The 24,039-nt window shown below is 44.1% G+C and overlaps 1 protein-coding gene across 1 annotated transcript in view; it reads right to left on the bottom strand.

Annotated features, from left to right (window-relative positions):
- Positions 1-23,745, bottom strand: part of BSN (bassoon presynaptic cytomatrix protein) — a 45,397-nt gene extending 21,652 nt beyond the window's left edge. Inside the window, exons 1-2 of the mRNA XM_061617818.1 lie at positions 23,338-23,745; positions 8,571-15,386 (exon numbers count right to left, since the gene is read on the bottom strand). Of these exons, the coding sequence (XP_061473802.1) occupies positions 8,571-15,386; positions 23,338-23,709 (7,188 nt within the window). The 5' untranslated portion in view covers positions 23,710-23,745. The remainder of the gene's footprint in view (positions 1-8,570; positions 15,387-23,337) is intronic.
- Between the last annotated feature and the right edge of the window lie 294 nt (positions 23,746-24,039).

Below are 24,039 nucleotides of genomic sequence, written 5' to 3'. Positions count from 1 at the left end.
CCAAATTGAGTGAATGTACAAAAATGTACAAGGCAAAGTAATGAACACTAGGACAAAAATTCCACCCATGTATATACTGATGGGGTCTAAAACAGCTGTGATTGACAGAGAACCTGGGATCATAGTAAATAGTGGGACCACAGTAAATGGTTCAATGAAAATATCACTTCAGTATGAGACATCAATGATAAAAGCAAATTTCATGTAAAGGATTATTTACCAAAGGGATTCCAAATACGTAAATGCTTAGTATTGTAATGCCTTTATATTAAGGTATAATACAGCCATATCTGAATACTTAAGAATGTAATAGAGCTGGCAAAAGTGCTGAAAATGGTCACACAATGATAAAGGGTGTGTGGTACCTTCCCTACCATGAAAGGTTAAAGCAGTTAGGATTTTTGAGACGGCCAAGAGGATTATGATAGAAGCTTCTAAAATTTTGAATGGGAATGACTAAAGAGATTGTCTTCTTCCTTTCTAACTATTAGAATTCAGGATCACTGTTGACACTGATTGGTGATGGGTTTGGGACAGACAAAAGAAAGTACTTTTTCACACAACACCTAATTATCTTATGGAATTTGTTCCCAGAAGAGTGGTGATGACTTTAAAAGAGGATTAGTCAGGTTTATGGAGGATAAGACTATCAACAGCTATCAGTCTTGATAACTAAATGGAACCTCTGAATATCAGTTGCTGGGAGGAGGAAACCATGGGAATGGCTGCATGTGGGCTTCCTAGAAGCAACAGACTTGTTGGTCATAGGGTGCTAGAGTAGACGGAGCCTTTGACCCAGCAAGGCTGCTCTTATGTTGTTATTAATCTGGTAGAATTCTAGGAAATGCCAAAATTAAAGCAGCCTATGCAACCTTAACTTTTCCTCACCAGTCAGTATGTACCTTCTATAATACAGCCGACAGCTGTTTTTGTTACCCAGGACTGATGTTTTGTTAAGTGCACTGGAGAGATGGTGTTCAGGGAATTAGGGATTTTGTCAACCTGGGCCTCATTCTGTTCATCAAGAAACTGCAGACACTAACACTATCTGCGGGGAGATACACTGTGAGTATGTCAGTAAGTGGTTGTGTATGTGCACACAGCAAGGCTGTAATCTGAAGCCAGCCTTTTAAATATTTATTGTTGGAACGTTAATCAAATGGAAATGTCCAAGGGTACCTGCTATGGACAGTCTCCTACAGAAAGGTTATTCTACAGCATGAAATACTCGATATACAGAGAGGCCTGCAGAGTGGACATGTAAAAATAATGGCAAAACTTTAATATTGTTTCTATTATAAAATACTTCTTTATGGAATCCTCCAGTTGCACAGAAGGACATCTCCCAAAGAGTGACAAGGGAGAAATATATTAAAATATTATGCTGCTGTATCAAAAAGCAAGCAGTTGTTTTGTCAATAGAATCTGCCCAAGAGCCTCATGATCAGTTCATGCTGAGGCAGGTCTCCAAACAGGCAAGAAAATACCAAAAAGAGGGGGGGAAATCTAAATACCACAGATGGTCAAAACACACATGTAAATCTGTAGCAGGAGAGTTGTCAATCCAAATCTGCAATTGGCAAATACCTTTCATGATTCCTGAGGGCCACTTCAAACACTACAAAATCCTGACATGGAAACCATGTGTATATCATCACACTGTTGACTGCATACACAACTGCCATTCAGATATTTTTCCAGGTCTCCAAATCATGGCTGCAGGCTCACATGCTCCCTCCTAAGTGGGTAGTTATAGTGCAACTACAGACATTCTTGGATAGTACAAATTCTCTGGATGCATTTAGATCCCTTTTCTGGCCTGGTTTTATCACTGAGATGGCATTGGTTATCTTGAGGGATGAACTTCGCTGGGTGAAGAACAGGAAGAAATTGACCCTGTCAGTTCTCCTGGACATCTCAGCAGCATTCAATACCTCCAGTCATGGTATCTTTCTGGAAAGGCTGTCTGAGGTCAGGATTGGGGAAAATATTTTTCAGAGGCTTTTTCCTAGCTGGATGGTCTATTTCAGAAGATAGTACTCAGCGACTGCTGCTCTGCCCCATGGCAGCTATGCTGTGGTGTTCTTCTAGCTCCCATGTTGTCTCCACCCTGTCAGCATCTTCATGAAATCATCGAGAGGTCATTCAGAGATATGGGGTGTGGTACCTACAGTATGCTAGTCATCTGACATGGGAGACAGTATGTTGCCTGATCCAGATGGGCTTGCACTCCCCCTTAAGAGTCATGTCTGCAGTCTGGAGATGCTGTCAGATTTAGTCCTATCTGTAGAGGCCCAAGTGGTGTCAGTGGCACAAAGCACCTTTCACTAAACTCGTAAAAGGAAGACTGCCTTGTTATATTCTCACTTTGGTAATGTCTTATTTTAACTATTGCAACAACTGTTATGTGTGACTGCCCTTGAAAATGGTTGAGAAAGTACAGTTAGTTGCAAAACATAGCAGCAAGGTTAATGACTGGGACCACTTTATAACAGAGTGCTATGAAAGCATTTGTTGGCACTTACTCCAGTTTCTTACAGCTGCAAACTGTGATGCTGAGATCTGTTTTGCCCACCATAATAAGTTGACACAGCAAGAATAAAGATGTGCAGCCTGCAAGCCAGAGAATTATAGTCTCTAAGACGAACCCCCATCCCAGATGTCTAGAAGCATATTTCCACTGCAATTTATCTGCTTTCAAAAATACCTATTTCTTATGTCTGTGTCAAAGGAGATAACTGGGAAAGGTGAGTTAACAGACATTTTGGGGAATGTGGTATGATTTTCCCTTGCTGTGCTGTCTATGGCAAGTACCACTGTGAAATATGACAATTCCCACATCGATATATTGTTTTCATATGCGCTAATGAAGGGAAAGTTCCTCTGAGATGCCACATAGGAGTTCTGTAGCAGAGAACAACATGCTTTTTGACAAAAGCACACAGGATATTTTTCTTTATTACCACTAGATGGCACAGCAGAGAACGCTACTTAGCTTCTGTGCCTCCATGGGTTTTTAGGATGCAGAAAAGGGATCACTGGCTATTTTGAACTTGGGTGTGTTCAGTAGCTAACTTATATTGTGCATTTCTTGCAAAAAAATCAGTAAGGATGCTATGCAATTCAAAACTAGACTTGGCTTCAGAACACCACACTGTGAATTTGCAGTGCTGCATAGAAAGATGAGATAATCCTCTCTTTAGGACGCCTACAGATTTGCTAGTATCTAATGTTGTACTGGGAACATGAGTAATGGCAACATGAGGATTCACTAGCGCTATGGCATGTAATGCCTTATATATAAACCAGAGCTTGGAAGGTTACTTTTAAAAAGGAATAAATTACAATAACCGTCACATAGCTCCAAAAAGGAATAAATTACCATTACAGTTACAATTGTTCTGAAAAGAATTGATTACTTTACCATTACTCAAAAGCAATCACTACAATTAAAGTTAAGTTACTTTAAAAAAAACACTAGAGTGCCTAAAAGGTGCTGGCCTTGACTGCTGCACATCTAAGTAGCCTAAGACAATATTAAAAATAAACATACACACAGAGGTAGTAGAATAATTTTTTTTTATCCATAAGATAGCAGTGGTGGTCTCTCCACTGGTAAAGAAGGCGGGGACAGAGGCAGAGACCACTGCTAAGATCTTTGTGCGTCAAACCAAGTGCAACCCACCAACACACACACTCTCAGCCAGCAAGAGTCATCTCTCTCACTCAACCACCACCTGGACCCTGCCCTGCCACTAACTAAGGCACACCCACCCAAACAAACATTTTCTCCTGGGGTACAAAAAAGTTAAAATACTGCAAATGCAGTAAAGTAGCCATAGAGGGTGGCAGAGGCTGCTTCACACGCCAAGTGCAAACATAGTATTAACACATATGTCGTCATCTCTCACCTCCACAGTTCTTTATCTCCATTCTGTTGCTGCCTCCTTCTCCTTCATCCACGTCCTTGCCCTCTGGCTCCTTTCTCCCTCCATTCCATTCTTCACCACCATCCATTTTTAAAACATTTTTTTCTCTCCGTTCCACCCCCATCTCGCTCTCCACCTCCTCCCTTGTCATCTCCTAAACACCCACAAAGCATGAGGGAAGTGTGACGCTGCGCAGAAGCCCAGTTTGAGGCACATGAATTTCATGCACGAATCAGAGGAGCAGAAGCCTTCCCCTGCTCCCCCTCATAATGCCCAAAAGTAATGCTGGAAACATTACAGTTACTCCTCAAAGGTAAAAAAAATTACTCCTAGCTCTATTACAGTCAAAATGTAAATAAACTATCTACTCGTTCCTCAAAAAAGTAATAAATTACAAGTAATTCATTTTTGGTAACTAATTACTTCCAAGCTCTGATGTAAACAATACATTAACACCCAATAATAGGGATACATTTCTCAAAAGGATAAGGGAGATGGGCCATTTAAAAGGTATTCAGAGTGGTTTTGCTGTACAGAAAATGCCTTTGCTGTGCAGAAAATGTGCATACATTTCAATGAATGAAATAAGCTCCGAAAAACTGTTTCTGCGAATGTTCAACATGTTGAGTGAAAGCAGTGAGTACTTATTGGCTAATGCCCATTACTAGGGCTGTGCACTGGATTCAGCAATATCATAAACCAAATTGGGACAATTTGTATCTTGTCCAGATCAGGTTTAAGCGGCCACAAATCTCTACAGAGCAGATAGGCTTGTCTCAAACCAATTTGTAGAGATTTGTATAGATCTGTAGCTAAAAAAAAGCCTCTCATAAAGCCAGACAGGGTATCTCTGAAATGTAGGAGAATACTGGGGAGGGGGGGAGAGTGGGAGGAAGACTAGAATGCTATCACCCCACCCCACACTCTCCAATCACAGTGCTTGGAGGAGGTGAAGTCCTAAAATGCAGAAATCTTTTGTTAAGTTCTGTCTCTTAGATGGGGGATGGCATTTGTTCAGTTTGTGTTTCATTTCTACCCTATCCCAATCCATTCCTAATTTTTTAAAAATTGTTTTTTTATTTTATTCTCTTCTCACTGCTATGAATAATTATTATTATTATTTATTATTATTAAACCTTGCGGACATCTGAATTATTATTTTCCAGTTCCTAACCACAAACAACAAGAAGCAGCTAGACTGAGTGGTTACACAATTTTATTTTTTTTTATTATTAGCCAGCCACCAGCTAAACCTTGTGGACATATTAGTCAGCATTCTGAAATAATAATAATAATAATAATAATAATAATAATAATAATAATAATAACAATACATTGCTAACCACACTGACTATTATTCATATTATATATGCAATATAATTTGTCACTGAATGCAAAAGACCAGGATGTCATATCCAATACGTAGGAAAAACTACAACTGACTTATGCACACGCTTCAGAAACCACAAATTGGCTATCTTGACCAAAAAAATGGAGTAACCAGTTGCAAAACATTTCAACACTGAGGGCCACAGCCTGTTGGACTTCCCTATAACAGCTATAGAGATGCCAACAGATCCAGTAGCATTGACTAAGAGGCAGAACTTTTGCACATACTCTTTGGACACATTGGCGCTACATGGCCTGAACCTGGAGGACAGTACCAGCATCACTTAGCTTCGGCAAATGAAGCCCCTCTGAGCATTCCATCCTCAAAGTTCTATAACTGCCACCTTGGTAACAGCGTTTGTATGTTAGCACCTGATGAAGGCAGAAACGGAAACAGAAACGGAATCCTTATAGGGATCCAGAGCAAGCTTGGGTGAAGTTCTGTTGGTTGCTTTCAAAACTCTCTCTCTCTCTCTCTCTCTGTGTATATATATATTCCCTTCACACACTACTGCTGTTGGCAATCTGCCCCCTATATAACAGGGTCTTTAAAAAATGTTGGAAAAACCAACATGTAAAGGTGGCTAGCATGAAAATCCTTGGAGCTGCCCACCTGAAATTTGGCAGGGATAATCCTTCTGTAAGGGCTACCATGCCTCCAAATTTCCCTCTGTGAAAAAACAAAGCATGTCTATTTTAATTTTAAAATATTTAAAACTATACAGTGGCTAGCACAGAGGCCCCTGGTGCTACCCAACTGAAATCTGGCAGGGTTAATAGCCTCTTAAAGGGGTTACCATGTTTTGTGGGCTATCCCCATGTATTTAAGTTAAGTCCCCACTTAGGGCACAATCCAGCTGACCTTTCCAGTGGGATGGGGGGAGATGGATGCTGTGGACACCGGTTGTGCTGGCAGGCTCTTGGCATCACCAGGCTCCGCTGGCAGCAGACCTCTACCATGGCTGAGCTGTGGCGCTGCCAGAAGCCAGCCAGCGGTCCATTGGGGACTGCTAGCCTGGTGGATGGAGGGCTGGCGGAAGCTGGTGGAAGCCCCAAAAATGGGCTGTTCCAGGGGCATGGTGGAGCCGTGGGGGGGACTTACGCAAAATTCTCCTCGAATTCAGAGCCCTTTCCTGGGTCCTTATCTGCCCGGCAATGCTGCTGGCCAAAAGGCTGGCGCAATTAACAAATGGTAATGGCCATCTACGGGGAATGCTTACTCCCCGGGAGGCCGAACCATAGCAGTCGGCTTCTTCCTTCCTGCTTGTGCACACATCTCCCAAAGGAGCTGGTTCCTCAGCAGGGTCAATGGCTTCCAAGTGGGAAGTGGATGCTGAGGAGCTTTCTGCTGGCTCCTCCTCCTCCGGCTTCTCACCACTTGGACTGCTCTGTAAGAGTCCTTATGTGTGAAATATTATATGTTAATGTGTGAAGGTCCTCTTATATAAAGAGAAGCAGGAGCCTGATTAGACCAATATAAGTTTGCTTAGTGACATAAGCCTCATAGTAAAAGGATTGTTCTTCCTCCTTCCTCTTCCTTCCAGAGATTCTGGGCAGTCTGCCAGTTTGCCCACTTTGGGGTAAACAAAGAGATATAAGATTCAATACTGTCTGGGAACTGTGCCAGGAGGAACAGCCTTATATGGAGACTCAGGAAAAGGAGTCTTTAACAACTGCATTTAGCTAAACTGGTAGCTGGTTCTCTCTTGCCGGCTCTCACAGAAGGCTGATGAGGTGCCATCCCTCATAGAAGGTATTTGGGCTGATGACCCTGATAAACAAGGTCAGGTCACTGATAATTTATCCTATAAAAGGAGGGGAATTTGCCCAGCAAGCTATCAGTCTTTTGAGACTGGTTGAACATAATGTTGCATGACTTGCTCTGAGGCTGAGAAATATTATTCATTCATTTCTGAATTTATTAAGATACCTGAATTAAATAGTTTGATTATATTGATTAAGGTACCGTGCCTCTAATAAGGCCCTTAATACTGCATTGTACTTAATGGTTCTGACTTACTGGCTGAGGCCAGATATATCTCTTACTTGTATAACTAAGAGATGAAAAATGAAATGGACTGCCTTTGATTCTGACTTATGGGCAACCCTATGAATAGGGTTTTCATGGTAAGTGGTATTCAGAGGGGGTTTACCATTGCCTAAGAGATAGATGTTATGAAAAAATCATTATAAAATTATTCCACTGCTGATCTTCCATTACTTTTCCTGATACTTCCCAAGTCTACTGGGGGAGGGGGGATTTCCAACCTTAGCCTGCCTGTTCAGACGATTGCTGTTGGTAGAAGTGTACACTTAGGCATGGACAAAGTCTACAAGGAAGGCTCTGGACAGCCACAGGACAATGGGGAGAAAATGAGGACCCTTGATCTTGTGCATTCATAGGAAAGAAGCTATCTGTAAATTTCATGCTCCTACATGCATATTATCTACATGTTGCTGCCAGCCCATGCCTGCCTGATGCTACCTACCCATGTCTTTATTTTTTTTAATCCTTTCCCCCCCAAAATGACTGAGCACCCAAATTCTTTTTTTTTAATCTTTTTTGGAAAAAGCAAACTTTAAAAGTGGCTAATATAAAATAACATAAAGCTACCCACCTGAACTTAGGCAGGTCTAATCCCTTCTATAGGAGCTACCGTGTCCCCTATTTCATGTTGCTATGTCAAAACCCAAGAAAGAAAGTTATGGCTGTTTTTGTTTTGCAATGCAAGTAAATGGGAATTCCAGAGATTTGTAATATGATCTGGATTGAGATCTGGATTGGGTTGGATTGGGTACGGATCTGTCTGGACCGGATCAGGCCTGATCTATATTTACAAATTGGAGCCACAAATCAGATCAGGGGTCTGTGCACAGCCTTACCCATTCCCTTGCCAATCCTTAAAACAATTATATAACTCTTTGTAAAAATGACTTTTTGAGGTAAAAAAAAGTGCACAATCTGCCTGAAAGAGAGGAGCATGACTAAGAGCTGATCATGCATTTGAGCTGCATGTATGTATGTGCATAAAGGAAGTTGCAAAACTGGATTTACATTGCAAGCGAGGAAGCTGCTGAGACCATTAAGACCGTTGTGTCTATCTTCATAGGAACTTGAAAACAGCTCTCCTTCATTCTTGAGCTGCTGCATGTTGACTCCTACGGTGATTATGTGATAAGCAGGAACTTTTAAAATGGATAGTAGAAATATTATCAGACCTAACTCATTTATCACAGAAGCAGCAATCTTACCTGGCTTCCAGGAAGCAAAGTGTGCTGATACAAGGAGAACCTGTCCTTTGCAGTCTCCTCTGATGTTGGGCTGATGGGCTTGGGATCAGATAAGGATCTCTGCATGGTTTTGATGGGGCGAGGTAAGGTCTGCTGGCGCTGGGTGGAGTCAGCTGTGAAGTGCTTCTGTGGGGTCACGTGGGCCTTGTTGAGCCTTTCACTTGTTGTGAAGGATGACTCTAGCAGCCGATGGGGAGACAGGGGGGAGACTGGGGAGTAGAGCACCTGGGGTGACTTGGGAGGCTGACGAGACAACAGCTGAGACAAGGAATCTGTGGGTAGATGAGACTGATAGCCAATTTCAAGTGGGTCAGGCTTTTTCTTCACAAGTGCTTGCTGCCGAATTGAATGGGGATCCAGGGGACCAGTGCTTACGATCTGAATGTTGGAGGAATAAGGCATAATTGTTGTAGGCACAGTGAGCTGAGGGACCACAATGCCTGGCTGAGGCTGTCCTTCTGGCTCCGTCTGGCAAGCCAGGCTCTCTCCTCGTTGGGTCTTCTCGGGCGCAGAGATATACTTCACTATCTCCACCTTGGGGTCAGGGGTGGTGATGTGGATGGAGGGGGATACTCTGTGTAGCTGGTCAGGTTCAGTCTGCACGGAGCAGTCACTGATGGTTTGGATTGCTATACTAGCTATGCCTTTGGTGGAAGAGTCTTGCTTGCTTTCTGCACTGGAATCTGAGTGCCGTGTGAAGCGGGAACGTCGGCGCCGTACTGGTTGCTCCCATTCGCCATTGTCTTCTTCATCTGTCTGAACACTGCAATCAGTGCTGCGCCGGGTACGGCGTCGCCGGGATGAATAGAAGCGCTCCTCACCATCCTCCTCATCCGTTTGTACGCTGCTGTCTGTAATCTTCTTCACGACATATGGCTCATGGCCAGGCTCCTTATCGAATGCGTCCCGAAGACGTGGCATAGAGTTCCGCTTCTTTATCCCTCGACTGCCTTCCCACTGATCCTCCATCTGCAGGGACATTTCAGAGGCTGAGTTGGTGAGAGGCCTCTGGAGCCCAGGATAGCGAGGCTGTGCTTGCCCATCTTGTCCTGGGGCTGCGGTAGGCATGAAGGCTTGGCTTAAGGTTGGCCAGTATTGCCCATGTTGAGCAAGGGTCCTTTGCATTTCTATGGCTATCTCAGATGCAGCTTGGGGAGGGATCCTCCCTGATGGGTCACAGACAGGAGGAAAGGTGCTCTTTTGCCTCTTCTGCTCCTCCAGCTGCTGCTGCAGCTGTTGTTGCAATTGCTGGATCTGCTCCAGCTGCAAGCGCTGCTGGGCCAGCTGCTCCCGCTGCAGGGCAAACTGGGCCTGGCGCTCTTCCTGCTGCTGTTGCAGGACCTGGTGCTTTATGGATTGCAACTCCTGGATCTCCCTGTGCATCAGCAGCTGCTCCTTCTCTCTGTGTTTCTGTAACTCCACACGTTCCCTCTCCAGCTCCTCATGCAGCCTCATCTGTCTCAGCTTCTCCAGCTCTACTCTCTCCCTCTCAATCTGGAGGATGTGCTCCTGCTGTTTCCTCTGCCTTTCTTCCTCCTTTTCCTTTTCTTCCCTTTCTGTGGTCCCTTTGCTGGCAACACTGGACTGTGGAGCTTCAGTTTGCTGTTTCTGCTGCTGTTGTCCTGGGCTAGAGTCTCTGGCAGTACTCTGCACCCCAGTAGTCACCACAGGTGCCTCCTCTCGTGTGCTTTTCTGCTCAGGCCTTTGCAAGGCAACAGCAGTTGGAGCTGAGGACTTGGAAACTGGTGCTGGGCTCACACTACTGGCAGCAGTGCTGGCTGCAGTGGTGCTAAGAGGCTTCCCTAGATACATTGGTGTCTCCATTACTGATGATGTGGGAACTGCTGGGAGTCTGCTGGGCACTGGATAATGATACCCCTGAGCTGCAAGGGGTATCCTTGGAGTAACTAGAGGCACTCTGGTCAGGTTGGCCAGAGGGACAGCCGCAATACCACCTGGAGCGTAGGGTCTATACAGGCCTCGGAGCATAGGTCGCAGTACAGAAGCTGGCTGGGTGGTGATGGGAAGTGTTGATGCTATTGGTGTATTAATGGTTGAATAAATCATACCATCAGCAGCTCGTACGGTGGCTGTGGAAGGCAATACTTGTCTAACAGCTCCAAGCCTGGACACATTATACGGGGCTAGGTTTCCAAAGCCCGGGCGAGATTCTGGAAAATTTGGGTTGTACATTAAGTTTGATTTCATGGCATCCTGCTGGGCTGAGATGCCTCCACTCCCTCCTGGCCCAGCAGCAAGACCACTATGTCCATACTGGAGAAGATCTGGGCTGTTTGTATGCCTGCCCCCATACTGGTCCATAGAGTTCAGTGCTGCACACATTCGACTAATTTCACGAGCTGTTGTAGCGCTATAATGAGCAAGGCTGGCTTCCTGGAAATTTGCTAAGTCCCCTCTTAGTGAATATCTGTAATCAGAGTAGATATTAGAGGCCGAGTTGTACCTTCGCATTGGGTATGAATGGCTTAGCAAATCAGTGGGCTGCCTGAGGTCAGAGAAGGAGCCATATTGCATTCCATGCCCCATGTAGCCTCCCTCAGTAAAGCTGTGGCTGTATGGAGGTTTCATGGTTGTTAGATCCACAGCAGAGTCCCCAGCAGGAGAGTGGAAGGGCTGCTCTCCTTTAACAGAGTAATAGTTCAAACCCATTTCAGAAAGATTTGTATCTGACATTGAGGAGTACAGTCTCCCAAATAGACCATGATGATAGAACCTGTGCTCTTCGTATGGATTAGGCCCTGGTGCTGCATGCTCTCTATAAGGATATGTATCTGACACTTCCTGTTCTCTGCCACGATAGTATTGGCCACTAGGTTTGTCAGCGTTAGCTGCATCCCCAACATTTTTCTCTGGAACCTTGGAAGAAGGGTTAAAAGCCCCAGTGCAGCTGCCTCCAAATGGAAATTTATATACTACATCACAGCATGCCACTTGACTTTCAGGCTTCATTCCTGTGAGATCCAGTGCATTGGAAGGAGGCTCCTCTTTGATTAGTTTTGTGACAGGACCTCCTGCTGCTATATCTTCTATCTGCACCATCATAACCTGGGATTTCTTATTGCCTATTGGGACTGGGGGTGTCTGCGTTTTTAGTTCCGCTGGGATCCCTCTATATACCTCTGAACTTTGATCTTGAGGAAACTGTCTGGGAATGGCACTCACAATGCTCTGTACATTAGCGGTCTGAGTGATCGGGGCATCTTTCTTCATCAAGGATGTCATTTGGTTGGGCAAATTATACCTTGCAAATTTTGTTTGCTGTAGACCTGCAACTTCTGGATGGCCAGCAGAAGCAGAAATGCCAGTGCCACCGACAGCTTCTCTGAAGATGCCAGTCTGAACCGCTTGTTCGACCTGTTTAATTTGTGTCAGACAGACAGGACTGCCTGTCCCTTGACCAAAGTCCATTCTGTTCTGGAAAGGGTCTCCATAGACTGCAGGCTGCTTTGGCTGAGACACAAGCATGGAAGATGCAACAGTTATGCTGACTGTGGTGGCTGTGCTTATGATAGCATGGGGCTGTTCCTGGGCATTAAGATTGATAATTAAGGGTTGGATGGCAGTGGACTGCCGGCTTGGTGACTGGTCCATAGTGAGGCAATATTTTCTGCTCTCAGTAGTTAGGGATGTGAGATCCATCCCCTGATCTGTTATAATGATTGGTGCTGACTTTATTGCAGTCCGCAAGTCTACAATATTACTACCAACTGGTCTGGGGCCAGGTTCTACTCTGGATGTCCCAGGTATTGATGATATTCTACACAAAGAAATGTTCTCTGCAGGCAGTGTTCCCCAGCTGTACACACCAGGAATGCTCTCAGCAGCAGTGGTTTGCACTTTCTGCATTGCAGCACTAGAAGCAGAGGCTCTTTCTAGCACTGATTGGGTCTTTGTGTAAGTGGACTGCAGCTGCTCTTGTTGGAGTTGTGCTGCATTGATCACTGTCTGACTGTAACTATGCATTGTTTGCTGGCGGCCCTGCCGAGTTGGAGAGGAGGCTGGTGAAATGGAGGAACTTACACCAATTGGCTTGGTTTGAATGGCTGCATCAGATGATAATGTGATGACCATAAAGGGGGCTTCTTGTGATGACTGTTGCCTAGCAAGGCGAGGGGAACTAGATCGGCAAGGCGTTTGTGTTCCTTGAGCTATCATTGGAGAAGATGTTGATACAGCAGTAGTAGTGGGGGCATCATAAGCAAGAATTGTGCTATGCGTTTGGGTAGAAAACTCTGCAGTTGATTTAGCTCCCATCCCTGAACTGGGTGGCATCCCAATTCTTGGAAGAGAATGAGTGGGGCTTTTAGTAGGAGAAGAAGGGGAAAGTGGTGGGCTGGAGCTTTTGAAGAATGAATGCATTTTAGGTGTTGACATAGGTGCATTGGCCTTGCTGTCAGTCATGTTTTGGAGTTTCTCTCTTGCTGATGCTCCACTAATCTCTGCAATGCTCTTGACTCTGGAAATATTTTCTGTTTGAGAGCCATAACTCGCTGTCACTTCTGTTTGACTATAACTTCTGCTTGTAGTGGACACAGATGGTACATCTGAGCCACTCAAAGATGTTGGGGAGCTGTAGATTCGTGGTGCACTTGCAGGACTAGAAACGACCGTGGTGATGGTGCTAGATCCTTTAGCGTATGTGTAAGGCATCGTTACACTCTTTGAAACTGAGCTAGGTGCAGCAGGTGAGCTATGAAGCTTCAGCTGCTCCTGACTCTCTTTTGCAAAATGTTGAGTGACTCTAACATCAGGGATTATTCTGCCTGTACTGCTTTCAGTGGGTGAAAAGGAGACAGGAGCAGATAACTGTGTAGGGCTTGTCCCAGGAGTGAGTGGGCCACTGTCGTAAGCGCTCTCTGCATTCAGATACTGCTTGTCTTGATAGGGCTCTTCTCTCCCTTTCTTCTTTATTTCCTGTTCAAGTGTCAAATCCAGGGAAGAGGACTGATGCATTCTGGAGATATTCTGTGATGTCTGAAGGATTTCTTCATAAACTGCCCCAGATTTGGAAAGTTCATTCTGGTAATCAACTTGAGAGGAATCCAGATTCCGGCCATCATAGCTGTAGTCGTCTATGTATTGGTATTCAAAATTATTTTGGCCTTCTGAACTACGATAGCCTACTTGCTGGAAGGTGTTGCTGTAGTGTTGTTGGGATGGTTGCTGCTTTTGAAACATTTCTGCCTTCCTCATCATCTCTTCATATGCTTCTTCAGCACTTTTCAGGGGCTTGCTGGAGGGATAACCAGAGCCACCAGTTTTTTCTGTTGGAGAATAGAGGGACATAAATGTTGGAAGATTGTACTCACTGCCAGACTTGTACAGCTTGGAGGCAATGACATCAAACCCCTCTGCTTCCGAGTCAATGGAAGGAGAGTATTCTGAACAGGAAGACCTGTGCAGTTCCTCCATCTCTGCAGCCTGCCGCAGTTCCTCGGTGGGGGATGCATCTTCAATAGGAGACAGATTGCTGGGTGGAGTTTTAGATCTCTCCCTCCTCCTCTGTGCCCTCAGCTCTTCTTTATCTCTTTTTGTTTTCCGAGCTGTGCTTCGGATGCGCTGCTGTTCCACCTCTCGCATTTTCTCCTGTTCTCGCAAAAGCTCCTCTTCCTCACGCAACTCTTCTTCCTCTGAAGAATCTTCTATGGTTGGCAGCAGAGGGCCATGAGACCGATGCCGGGCTTTCCTCTGCTGCTTAACCTCTTCCAGTCTCTGTCTGCGGCTAGGGCTACTATCACTGTCCTCCTCCAGGGAAGAGATGGAGGTGGGGGAGGTTCCTGATGTGTAACTGGGTGTTGTTGCTGGCAAGGTAGAAGAATATTCACCTCTTGATCTGTCTTCTGGAGACCCTGTCAGGCTCTCCATCTCCAGTTCTGGCTCTCTATCCAGGCTTATGTCTGCCTCTTGGCCGATCTCCATTTCTCTGCCATAATGGTTAGTGCTATTTAATTCAATAGTCTTGAAACGCCGCAAACCTCCCTGAGATGCTGTCGTGTCCTCCCCTTCAGTACTTTTCTGCTCTTTTCTTTCTTCCTCATATATGCTGCCACTGCTGTGAGGCAGGTGCCTCTTGGATGAGGTAGCCTCCCTGCTTTTTTCTGAGTCAGGTTTGTGTCCATTTTTTGCAACACTGTATTTTACACGGTCGTATTCTTCTTCCTCCTCAAGGTTATCTTCCTCTGCACTCATCTCCAGGAGCTGCCTCCTCATGAACTCTTCATCAGTCATCTTGGGTTCATGGCTTTTCTGCCTCGTTGGTAACAGGGAGAACTCTCCTTCACTGCTGTCCTCTACATAGTCATGGCGCAGCTTGCTGCCAAAGTCATCTGAAGACTCCATGCTCTCCCTCTGCTCCTTCTGGTTCTCCCATTCTAGAGAGTCTTCATCTTCTTCCATAATGTCTTCTAGCTCCTCATCAGAATCAAAAGCTTCTGGGGTGATAGAAAGGGACCGTGGCCTCTGTCTCTGCCTCTGCTCCTCCTGTAATTCATGGTATGTTTTACCTCTGTCTGTTGGCTCTTGGGTCAATCCCTTTGACTCCAGTAGGGGGCGCATGCTGCTTTCTAGCTTAGTGAGTTCTGAAGGGCTTGGAGGGCTCAGCTCTGTGATTCCGGTTTCATTTAGCTGCTCTTCTTCTTGCTGCACCAAGCCTGTGATTTCACTCTGGGAGCTGGAGATCCCATCAGATGAATAGCCAGTGTCACTCAGGCTTTGGGGACTACGGGACAGGTCTGAGGCATAAGGCTTATTGGATTCCTACAAAGGAAGAGAGGGGGAAAATCCATTAGATTTCATTATAAGAGACTTCTGTGAATGCAACCCATTTTACTGTACAGGCATGCAGAAACCCTTAGCTATAATTAACCTGAACATTACATGAAGTACATAAAGCCCTCAAAATTCCAATAAACAATAGCCACAATTTGACAAGGGACAAAAGTGTCACCCATAACTTCAATAATAATTTAAAAATTAATAAGGGAATGGCTCCTAACCTCAGGAGTCATATGTAAGGAAAGCTTTCAACTTTTTTAGTTTTAAAAAAAAATTAATTGGCACCCTTGCAAGTTGACATAAAAAGTATCACAACGTGAAACATTTAATTAAAAATCCCCCCTCCACAAAAGGCAGGTTCATATCAGTACAAGAAGATGACACAGGGCCTTTTAAGACAATTCATTTGCAATCTAACAAATGAACAGCTATTATTTTTGCTGCAGATGTAATTCTCCCAGGTAGCACTTGTGTTTCAAGGAATATTATATTTACCCAGCGCTCAAATGAAAACACGTTGTTGCTAGGAAAATGTGATTTCCCTCTACTCTGTGCTAGCGAAATCAGAATTGTTCTGATGGATCGCTCTGATTGTAACTAGTTAACTGTGATAAATGTATATATCTTTCTTTCTAAAATCTTATAATTGCATCTTACACACTTAGGGTTTTTCTTTAAAAAATAAATGGTGTCTTAAGTGTAGCCCAAGTACCCAACTGTGACATTTATGCTAAATCTTACTGCATCTGTTTGCTGCTGCCCAGTCCTGATTTCAGGAAGTCCCCAGGAACACACAAAGCATTTCTAACATTTTTATTTATTATTTATTTAAAGCCATGTTTACCCCTCTCTTCATCCAAAAAGGCTCCTAGAGTGGCTTACCAAATATTAATAAAAACAACAAACCAAACATTCCCTGCTCGCAGGCTCACGGTCTAAAGGACACGTCTGGAAAAAACAAGGTACTGTCTACTCCAGCCTTTCCTGAAACTGGTACCCTCCAGATGTTTTGCTGGCTGGGGGCTGATGGGAGTTGTAGTCCAAAACATCTGGAGGGCACCAGGTGGGGAAATACTGGTCTACTCCACCTGGTGATAGTTGGCTCTCCACTTTTGTAAATCTGTGCTCAGTCAACCCATGGGCTCTGATTACAATGTCCTACTGGCTGGTTCCTTCCATTTTAAAAAGAGCCATTAGGCTTGCCCAAGGCTGATGAGCTCCCAAGATGTGTGCTCTAGCACTTTTTGCATCCTGAAGTCTAGTGAAAATACAGCTGTTGCTTTTGCAGTGAGAAGGGGCATAGACCTTCAAATCCTACTAGACTACAAAGGCAAACACAAAGGATCAGTTATCTGTCTGCACATTTCAGTAAGAGTTGACTAAACTGATTAATTTCCCACATCTCCAAGATGATAGCACACTAAACCTGGTTATGCACGTTCAAACAATGATTTTTTATGTCCTCAGAAATATCACCCCCAACACTTTCTGGTGTGGGGAGATACACACACACACACACACAGAGGATACTATGTATGAGATGTTTGTCTATGCAACTGCATCTCAGCCTTGAGTAGGGGCCATACTAAATCTTGTGGTAATTGGCTTGAAGGCTAATGCACATGCTATAGGGAAAATCATGTACCTGCATGTGCATGTTTACCTTTATGAAAAATATTGTAAAGTGTGGAGGAAAGAGGCATGCCTGAATACAGTGCTTTCTTTTTTTGTTAAAAGATGAGGTGCTGCTACTTATACCTTCAGAAAAGTGTTGTGAGTGCTAGCACAACATGGTTGCCATGGGCAGCAAGAAGAAGAAGAAGAAGGTGCTGGTGCATTGTACCAGTGAGTTCCATCACAAAAACCACTGCCTGAATACATATGTGGTAAATACCTGTGATTTCAGACATGTATCTTCTTTCCACATGTTATAGCACTCATCTTATAGTGTTTGTATTTCTTGTAATGTACAACATGCCCATAAAATTGCATCTGTTCCTAGGAGCAAGGAAGTGTGTCCAACAGACACACAGTTTACATTAAATTGCTAAATCATTCAAGTTAAAAAATGGCTATCCTGATGTTGCATATTTGGTCAACTGTATTCACAACCTAGACAGACAGACAGACAGATACACACACATATCACATCACATTAAATCACATCATGGAAAAAATATTCCAATATATTCTTCATGTCTCCTATGAATGTGTCTTCCATCTCACTTATATTTTACCTTGGAAAGATAAATTAGAAGTTAGCAAATGTGCCTGTCTTGTAGAACAGGGATGGGGAACCTTTGAGTCTCCAGATGATTCTGGACTACAACTCTCATCATCCCTGACAATTGGCCATACTGATGCTGATGAGAGTTGCAGTCCAACAACATCTTGAGGGCCCCAAGTTTCCCACTCCTGTTGTAGAGTACTGCATTTGTTTGTTTGTTTAAAGATGTGTGGGGAACCCTTGGCCCTCCAGATATCTCTGAACTACAACTTCCATCAGTCCCAGCAAGCATGGGCAATGCCTGGAGATTATGGGAGTTGTAGTTCAGCAACATCGGGAGGGCCAAAGGTTCCCTACACCTACTTTATAGGCCGTCTTTTAGGGCATTGCCTTTACTAGTCCATTTTCAGTGCTCATGAATAATTTTTAAACTAATCACAAACATAAGACTGTAAGGATTTCCTTGCTGGCCAGGCCAAGGTTCATCTAGTCCACCAAAGAATTTCCAATAGCAGCCAGGCAGGCATTCTGAAAGATCACAAGTCAGGCATGATGGTAATGGCTTCAGCATCTGGTCCTCAGATGTATAGTTCCCCTGAACATGGAGGTTCCATTTAGCCGTTATGGCCAACAGCCATTAATAAGCACTATTTTCAAAGTTAACACACCTAACTTGACCACTTCAGATGTACAAACCCACAGAGCCATCTACCAATGAAATATTGGCGAGCATCTGTGGGACAGTTTGCAACTCCAATGCATGTGGTACCAGCAACTATCCAATTTGTGTGCACAGCTCTATTTTGACTTGTTCAAATATTTGCTTGGTGTATGTCTTTGAAAATGTGGGCTGGAAAATTAATTACCAAGCACATTAGTAAAAAAACCCCAAAACCTTGACTGATTAAGTTATAACCAGCTGTCGCAAGACAATTATCCTCTGGTGTGGAAGAATGACTATTAAAGTATGTAAATATCTTCAATATACTATAAAGTTATGTGGCACTGTTAACAAGGCGAACTGTTTCTTGGTGGGGTAAATAAATTAAGCTGCCATTGTTGGTTCTGGTGCTGTGATAAAAAAATTATCCTGCGTTTTAGCCATTCTCCATCAAATAATGGGAAAATAAATTGCATTTGAAAATTAGCAATTTGAAAAAGGGGAGAGAAAAATTCAATGAAATTCTAATGGGTGGGGTGTAGGGTATTTGCTGAACTTACCTTACTTTTGAGATGTTCGGGGGGTATTTGTGAGTGTCCTTTCATTCTACAAACCATATCTCCAGTGGTCTGCACTCTAGCCTTGGTGCCCAACACTTCAACTAAAGCCAAGGGGAAGACATCATGAGGTAGCTCCTCCCATAGGCCTTTTTCAGATCAGGAAGTGCAGGGCTGCAAAATGCTGGAGATATGTCCAGTAGAAAGAAAAACATACATACCATCCTTAGCTACCTTGCAATAACAAGGTAAGCTCAAAACCCTACACCTGCTACAATACTAAAGAAATTCTGAAGTGCCCTGAGAATGAGACAGAGAAATGGAAGCCTCTTTCGCAGGGGTAAAAAACTTTTGAGAAACTGAGGACAGATTTCAGCACAGCAATAGTAGGTCTTTGGGGCTAAACACTGCTGTTCACCTGTTGGCCCTTTTTTGGAAGCTGCGTTAAATTGCTTCACATGGCTGATGTCACCGTGAGCTGTATGCTTTGGCTCATGGGGCAGACTGGGTGATTTTCTCCGAGCCGTAGCAAACTATTTTAAAAATATATATGTATTAAAAGAGACTGTGGTGGTTTGCAGAAAATTGCTTAGCCTGCATGGAGAGCCTGGCAACTGCACGCAAATGATTCCAACATAAGCTGAAAGTTGCCATGTGGAGCGATTTATAACAGATTCTTTGTGCCTGTTGTAACATGTGCACCTGCCACAGAAAAATATGATAATCTCAGTCATATATCAACTCCCTCCCTATTGCATGTAATATATATTGGGCTATAAGTGTAGACTGGGGGTCTTCTCCTTGGTGCAAATGGTGATTGCAACAGTTTCTTGCCAGGATTCTAATTTTTCCTGGTGAGAAAATCAAAGGGACTGTATATTGGGACTTGGGAAGAACTGGCAAAGCTGGCAATGGGACAAAGGAGACAATCTACCTGCTCTAGTGACATGATACCTGGATGTAGTGTCACCAGATCCTGACAGACATTCTGGGTATTGAACCATTCTGGGTCATTGTCCAAGGCTGGGACCCAACCTAGCGGGATGCATAGGAGGGAATAGCGGGTATTGCCTCCTACAGCTGGCATGCAGTATAGGTTGGCCAGGCTTGGTATAAATAATGGAAGGCTGGTCTTCTGCCCTTTTCAACAGAGTAGTACCTTCTGCCTGCAGACTCCAGCCATCAAGGATCCGGAGTTGGAGAGCACACCCTCCAGAGTTAGATTCAGGTATGGCTTTCTGTGGCTGACACCATCCTAGAAAGGGCTCTTATGGTATCTTTCAGATCCTGCTGCCCTCTCCTGCAAAGTGCTATTGAAGGCTTCCTACTCAACTCTAGCCAGCCACATCACCTTGCTCTCATACAAAGAAATGACTCTGAATCGCAGCCAACGGGAAGGACACAGAGGCCTCAGAATTATGAAGGTGGGTGGGTCTGCTCTTTGGTACAGCTTTTCCACTCCTTCTCAGTCCTTTCCTTTTGCAATTTCTGTGTCCTTGTTTGCTGTGACATACACTCAAACCTTTGCAGATGACAGAAAACAAATATGGGTAGAGGTAGATAAATTGGGACACTTCCATAGCATGTGTGTGTGTGTGTGTGTGTGTGTGTGTGTGAGAGAGAGAGAGAGAGAGAGAGAGAGAGAGAGAGAGAGAGAATAGGGCTTGAGAATGTCATCAGGGCAGGATTTGACAACCCTGTCTTTCTGCAGGCAGTCTGAAACATCTCAAGGCAAGGCATCAGAATAATTTGGAAATGATATACTTTTTTCCAAGTAACTACAGAGTTAGGCTGTTGCAGATGTTTGGCAAAAGCTGTCATAAACCAGTAGTGATTTGACACCTCCCAGTACCAAACAAAAACATTTGCCCAGAGAGCTGGAAAATTAGGCTTTTGCAAAACTAAAAATAAGCATCATTCAATATTAGCTTTCCTGTTCCTTTCACACACACACCCTTAGCTTACTTTCTCTTAGGGGCTTCTTTGCTCATGCTTAGGATATAATATCATGAGCCTCTTCTCCTCCAGTAATTCAGTAGCTTCCTGCAGGCTGCAAGCCTCTATAAGCAGAGCAGGAGTAAAGAGCCCGCTCCCTATTCTGGGGCCCCTATGGACAGCACTTACCCTTCGGCTCCTTTGCAAACTTGTTCCACCTTGTTCTACACCCATGCAAATACCTGATGAACATTTGTCTTTGTTTGATAAAGAAGTCATTGTGCTTGTTGCAACACAAACTCCACCTCCATTCCTGTCTACAAATTCCTTACAGCAGAAATTGGTCCAAAAGGGCATTTTAGAAATGTTACTACAGTTCAGTTAAGTGCTATGTTTATTCCCAGGGCTCCAGTAAAGTTTATGGTGACTGCAATCCCACATACAGCACTGAAGGTTTTAATCTTCACAGACAATTAAAGGAAATTATTATTAGAATTTGAGAATGGGAATGGAATTTTCTTCATGATCTGAATGGCAAGAGGCTGGTGCTCTTAATTCCTGCACTTCAGATGCCAAGACCAGGTGACAAAACATACAGGGCAGAAAGACCAACTAATCAGAGTCTCTGGGGGCAGCAACCACTCTATGGAGCTTAATTTCAGGGTCTGGCAATTTTGCAGAGAAAACCCAGGAGAGAAAGGCAAGGGATAGTGGCACAAATAAACATTTGCTTTAATCAATTCCCCTGTCAAAATATTGGCAGTGGAATGGTTCTGCATAATTGGGGATTCCCACAGAGCCCTAACCAAACAGGTGTTAAGTGTCATCTGTGATCATGCTTACTCCCAACTTGCAGCTTAGTTGAGCTTGAGGTGGGTGGTTGGGAAGGCTGGTCCTACAGCTACAATAAAGTGAAATTAGTTAATGTGAAGTTAGAAAACGGTTCTATTTAAAAAACAGCAGCAAGAATTTGTATAAAGAACCCATTTCTTTAAAGAGCAGAAATGTCAGCTTGCTATGCAGTCCTCTGGGAAACAGCTCTGACATCCATCCTGGGAGGCTGTCAGGGGAGGGAGAAGAGGAAGCACACTGAAACTGCCCCCTCTTGCTGAATATCAGGGGCTTGTCTTGAGCCCTCTCTCTATCTTGCTTCCACCTTGATCCTCCTCCTGCTAGCAAGAGCTTTCTGCTTCTCCCTCAGGCACTCAATTTCACCTTTGTTTTTTCTCCAGAACATCTCATAATTAGCCTCACACTATGCAGGTGGCATCTAACACTCCACCTCCTTTGACTTGCGTTCTGATTCTCTCCGCTAATTCCGCTAGCGCCTGATAACCTCTATTGTTACCCAATAGTGAATGCTATTAAAAAGGAACTCATACTGACTTCACAGGTGCAAATGTTATTCAAAGGTAGCCAGTTTGACTCATCATGACATATGCTGGATGCCCTCCCCCAAAGCTGCTTTTAAAACTTAAAAGAGCTACTGGGCTGGAGCAAAACATATCTGAGTGTAACATGTAGTTTGGCCCTAAGGATATAAAGGCATTATAGTAGGGTCAGAAAGAAGAAAAGAGGCTCACTGACAGCCTTAAAGCACTGTGCATACAGTACTTTGATTAGTTAGGTGAAACTTCTATGTACATAGGGAGCATACATAGGGACATGAGATACTAGAGACAAACAACAAATACTTTCATGCCCTGCTTGTAAGCGTCCAGGGGCATCTGACTGGCCATTGTTTGGTACAGAATGCTGGACTAGATGGCTCCTTGGCCTCATTCTTGCATTTGGACTAAAGCATTACAACAAGAAGGGGATTGCCGGGTGGGGTGCAGCCACTACGCTAGCTTCTGGCAGATGGGTTGCTGTTGCTTGCCAGGAGGGAAAGAGAGAGGGGTGAAGCAGTGAGAAGGTTGGTGTGGTGCACATGCACCAGCAGGAGCGTCAGATTGGCTCTGCTGGTGCATTTGCACTCCCTACCACCTCCCCACCACCTCGCCCCTATCAGTCTCAGTAAGCAATAGCGACCCTCCTGCTAGGAGCCAGCACAATGGGTCCACCTCACCTGACAACCTGCTTCAGATTACAGTTTAAAAGGAATTTACTGTAAATACTTACCTATGTTGTTGAGTAGAAAGTAAATTATATTACTTGAAAAGTAACTTGGTACATTTTTGAAACTAGCATATCTGCAATCCAGAGTTACGCTGAGAGGTGTTTTTCTCTCTTTCTTCTTCTGGCAATAACCTATCATGCTACATTGCAAAGTGTTTCTAAAAGCCAGGAATGTTTTTAATAACAGCAAACAGTGAGGTGGGGAAATGCTCTTTGACAAAAGGGGAAAAAAGAGCCCTCCTGCAAATGTGTTGCTTTTGTGCATTTGTGTAAAGAGGCCTGTTGGATTGCAGCCCATGTTTCTATTATCCCCAATCTGACTGCAAGCTAAAATCACTCATATAAACTGTCTCCCATTGGCTACTAGGTTGTGCTATCTACTCAAACTATTATCTGTCATAACTAAACCATTATGTCCAGTTGAATGATGCTTACCTCCTGTTCTCTCATTTTCTGAGACTCAGATATCGTCATGCTGTCTTTGATAACTGCTTCCGGTTTTGTGGTCATAGTTTTCCCCTTTGGCAAATGACTTTCAGAAGCTTTTGGAGGCTCTTCGGGTAGTTTGGGCAGTGGCTTTCCTTCTGATGGAGCAGGAAGCTTTTTTTCTTGGACAGTGGTTGGTAATTTGCTCGGTTCTGAAGTCCTGAGATGTTTTGCTTGTGAAAAGTGCCTGTCCTGAGGAGCTGATTTTTCTGGATGCTGGGGTGTTACTAGCTGAGGAGCTCCTCTCTGTTGCTGACCAATTCCTCTAGCTTGGTGTCGAGGGGATCCAGTTGGCTGTTGCTTTGGAGCAGACAGTGGCATTGGAGCAGGATCTCCTAGGCTTCCTTCTAGCAGCCTCTGAGTTTGGCAGTTCAAACACAGCCATTCATTTTTCTGAAAGACAATGAGGGGAAAAAAACCAATGCTATATCTAAACATTTTCAGTGAAACCCATATTTCATTCCAGATCTGCATGAAGAGATCTCTCCTACAGAATGCATCACAGTTCCTTCTCTTGGTGTCAGACAAGACTATTTCCACTTTGCATTATGTGGAGGAAAGTAGATTTTGCTGTAACCCCAAAACCGGCATGGTCTGATGGATAATGCCAAGCTTATCAGACAATCCTAAGTAAGTTTACTGAGAAATAAA

The sequence above is a fragment of the Rhineura floridana genome, chromosome 3, assembly GCF_030035675.1.
Source record: "Rhineura floridana isolate rRhiFlo1 chromosome 3, rRhiFlo1.hap2, whole genome shotgun sequence".
NCBI classification, from domain to species: domain Eukaryota; kingdom Metazoa; phylum Chordata; class Lepidosauria; order Squamata; family Rhineuridae; genus Rhineura; species Rhineura floridana.
This window is presented reverse-complemented; position numbering and strand designations above follow the sequence as displayed.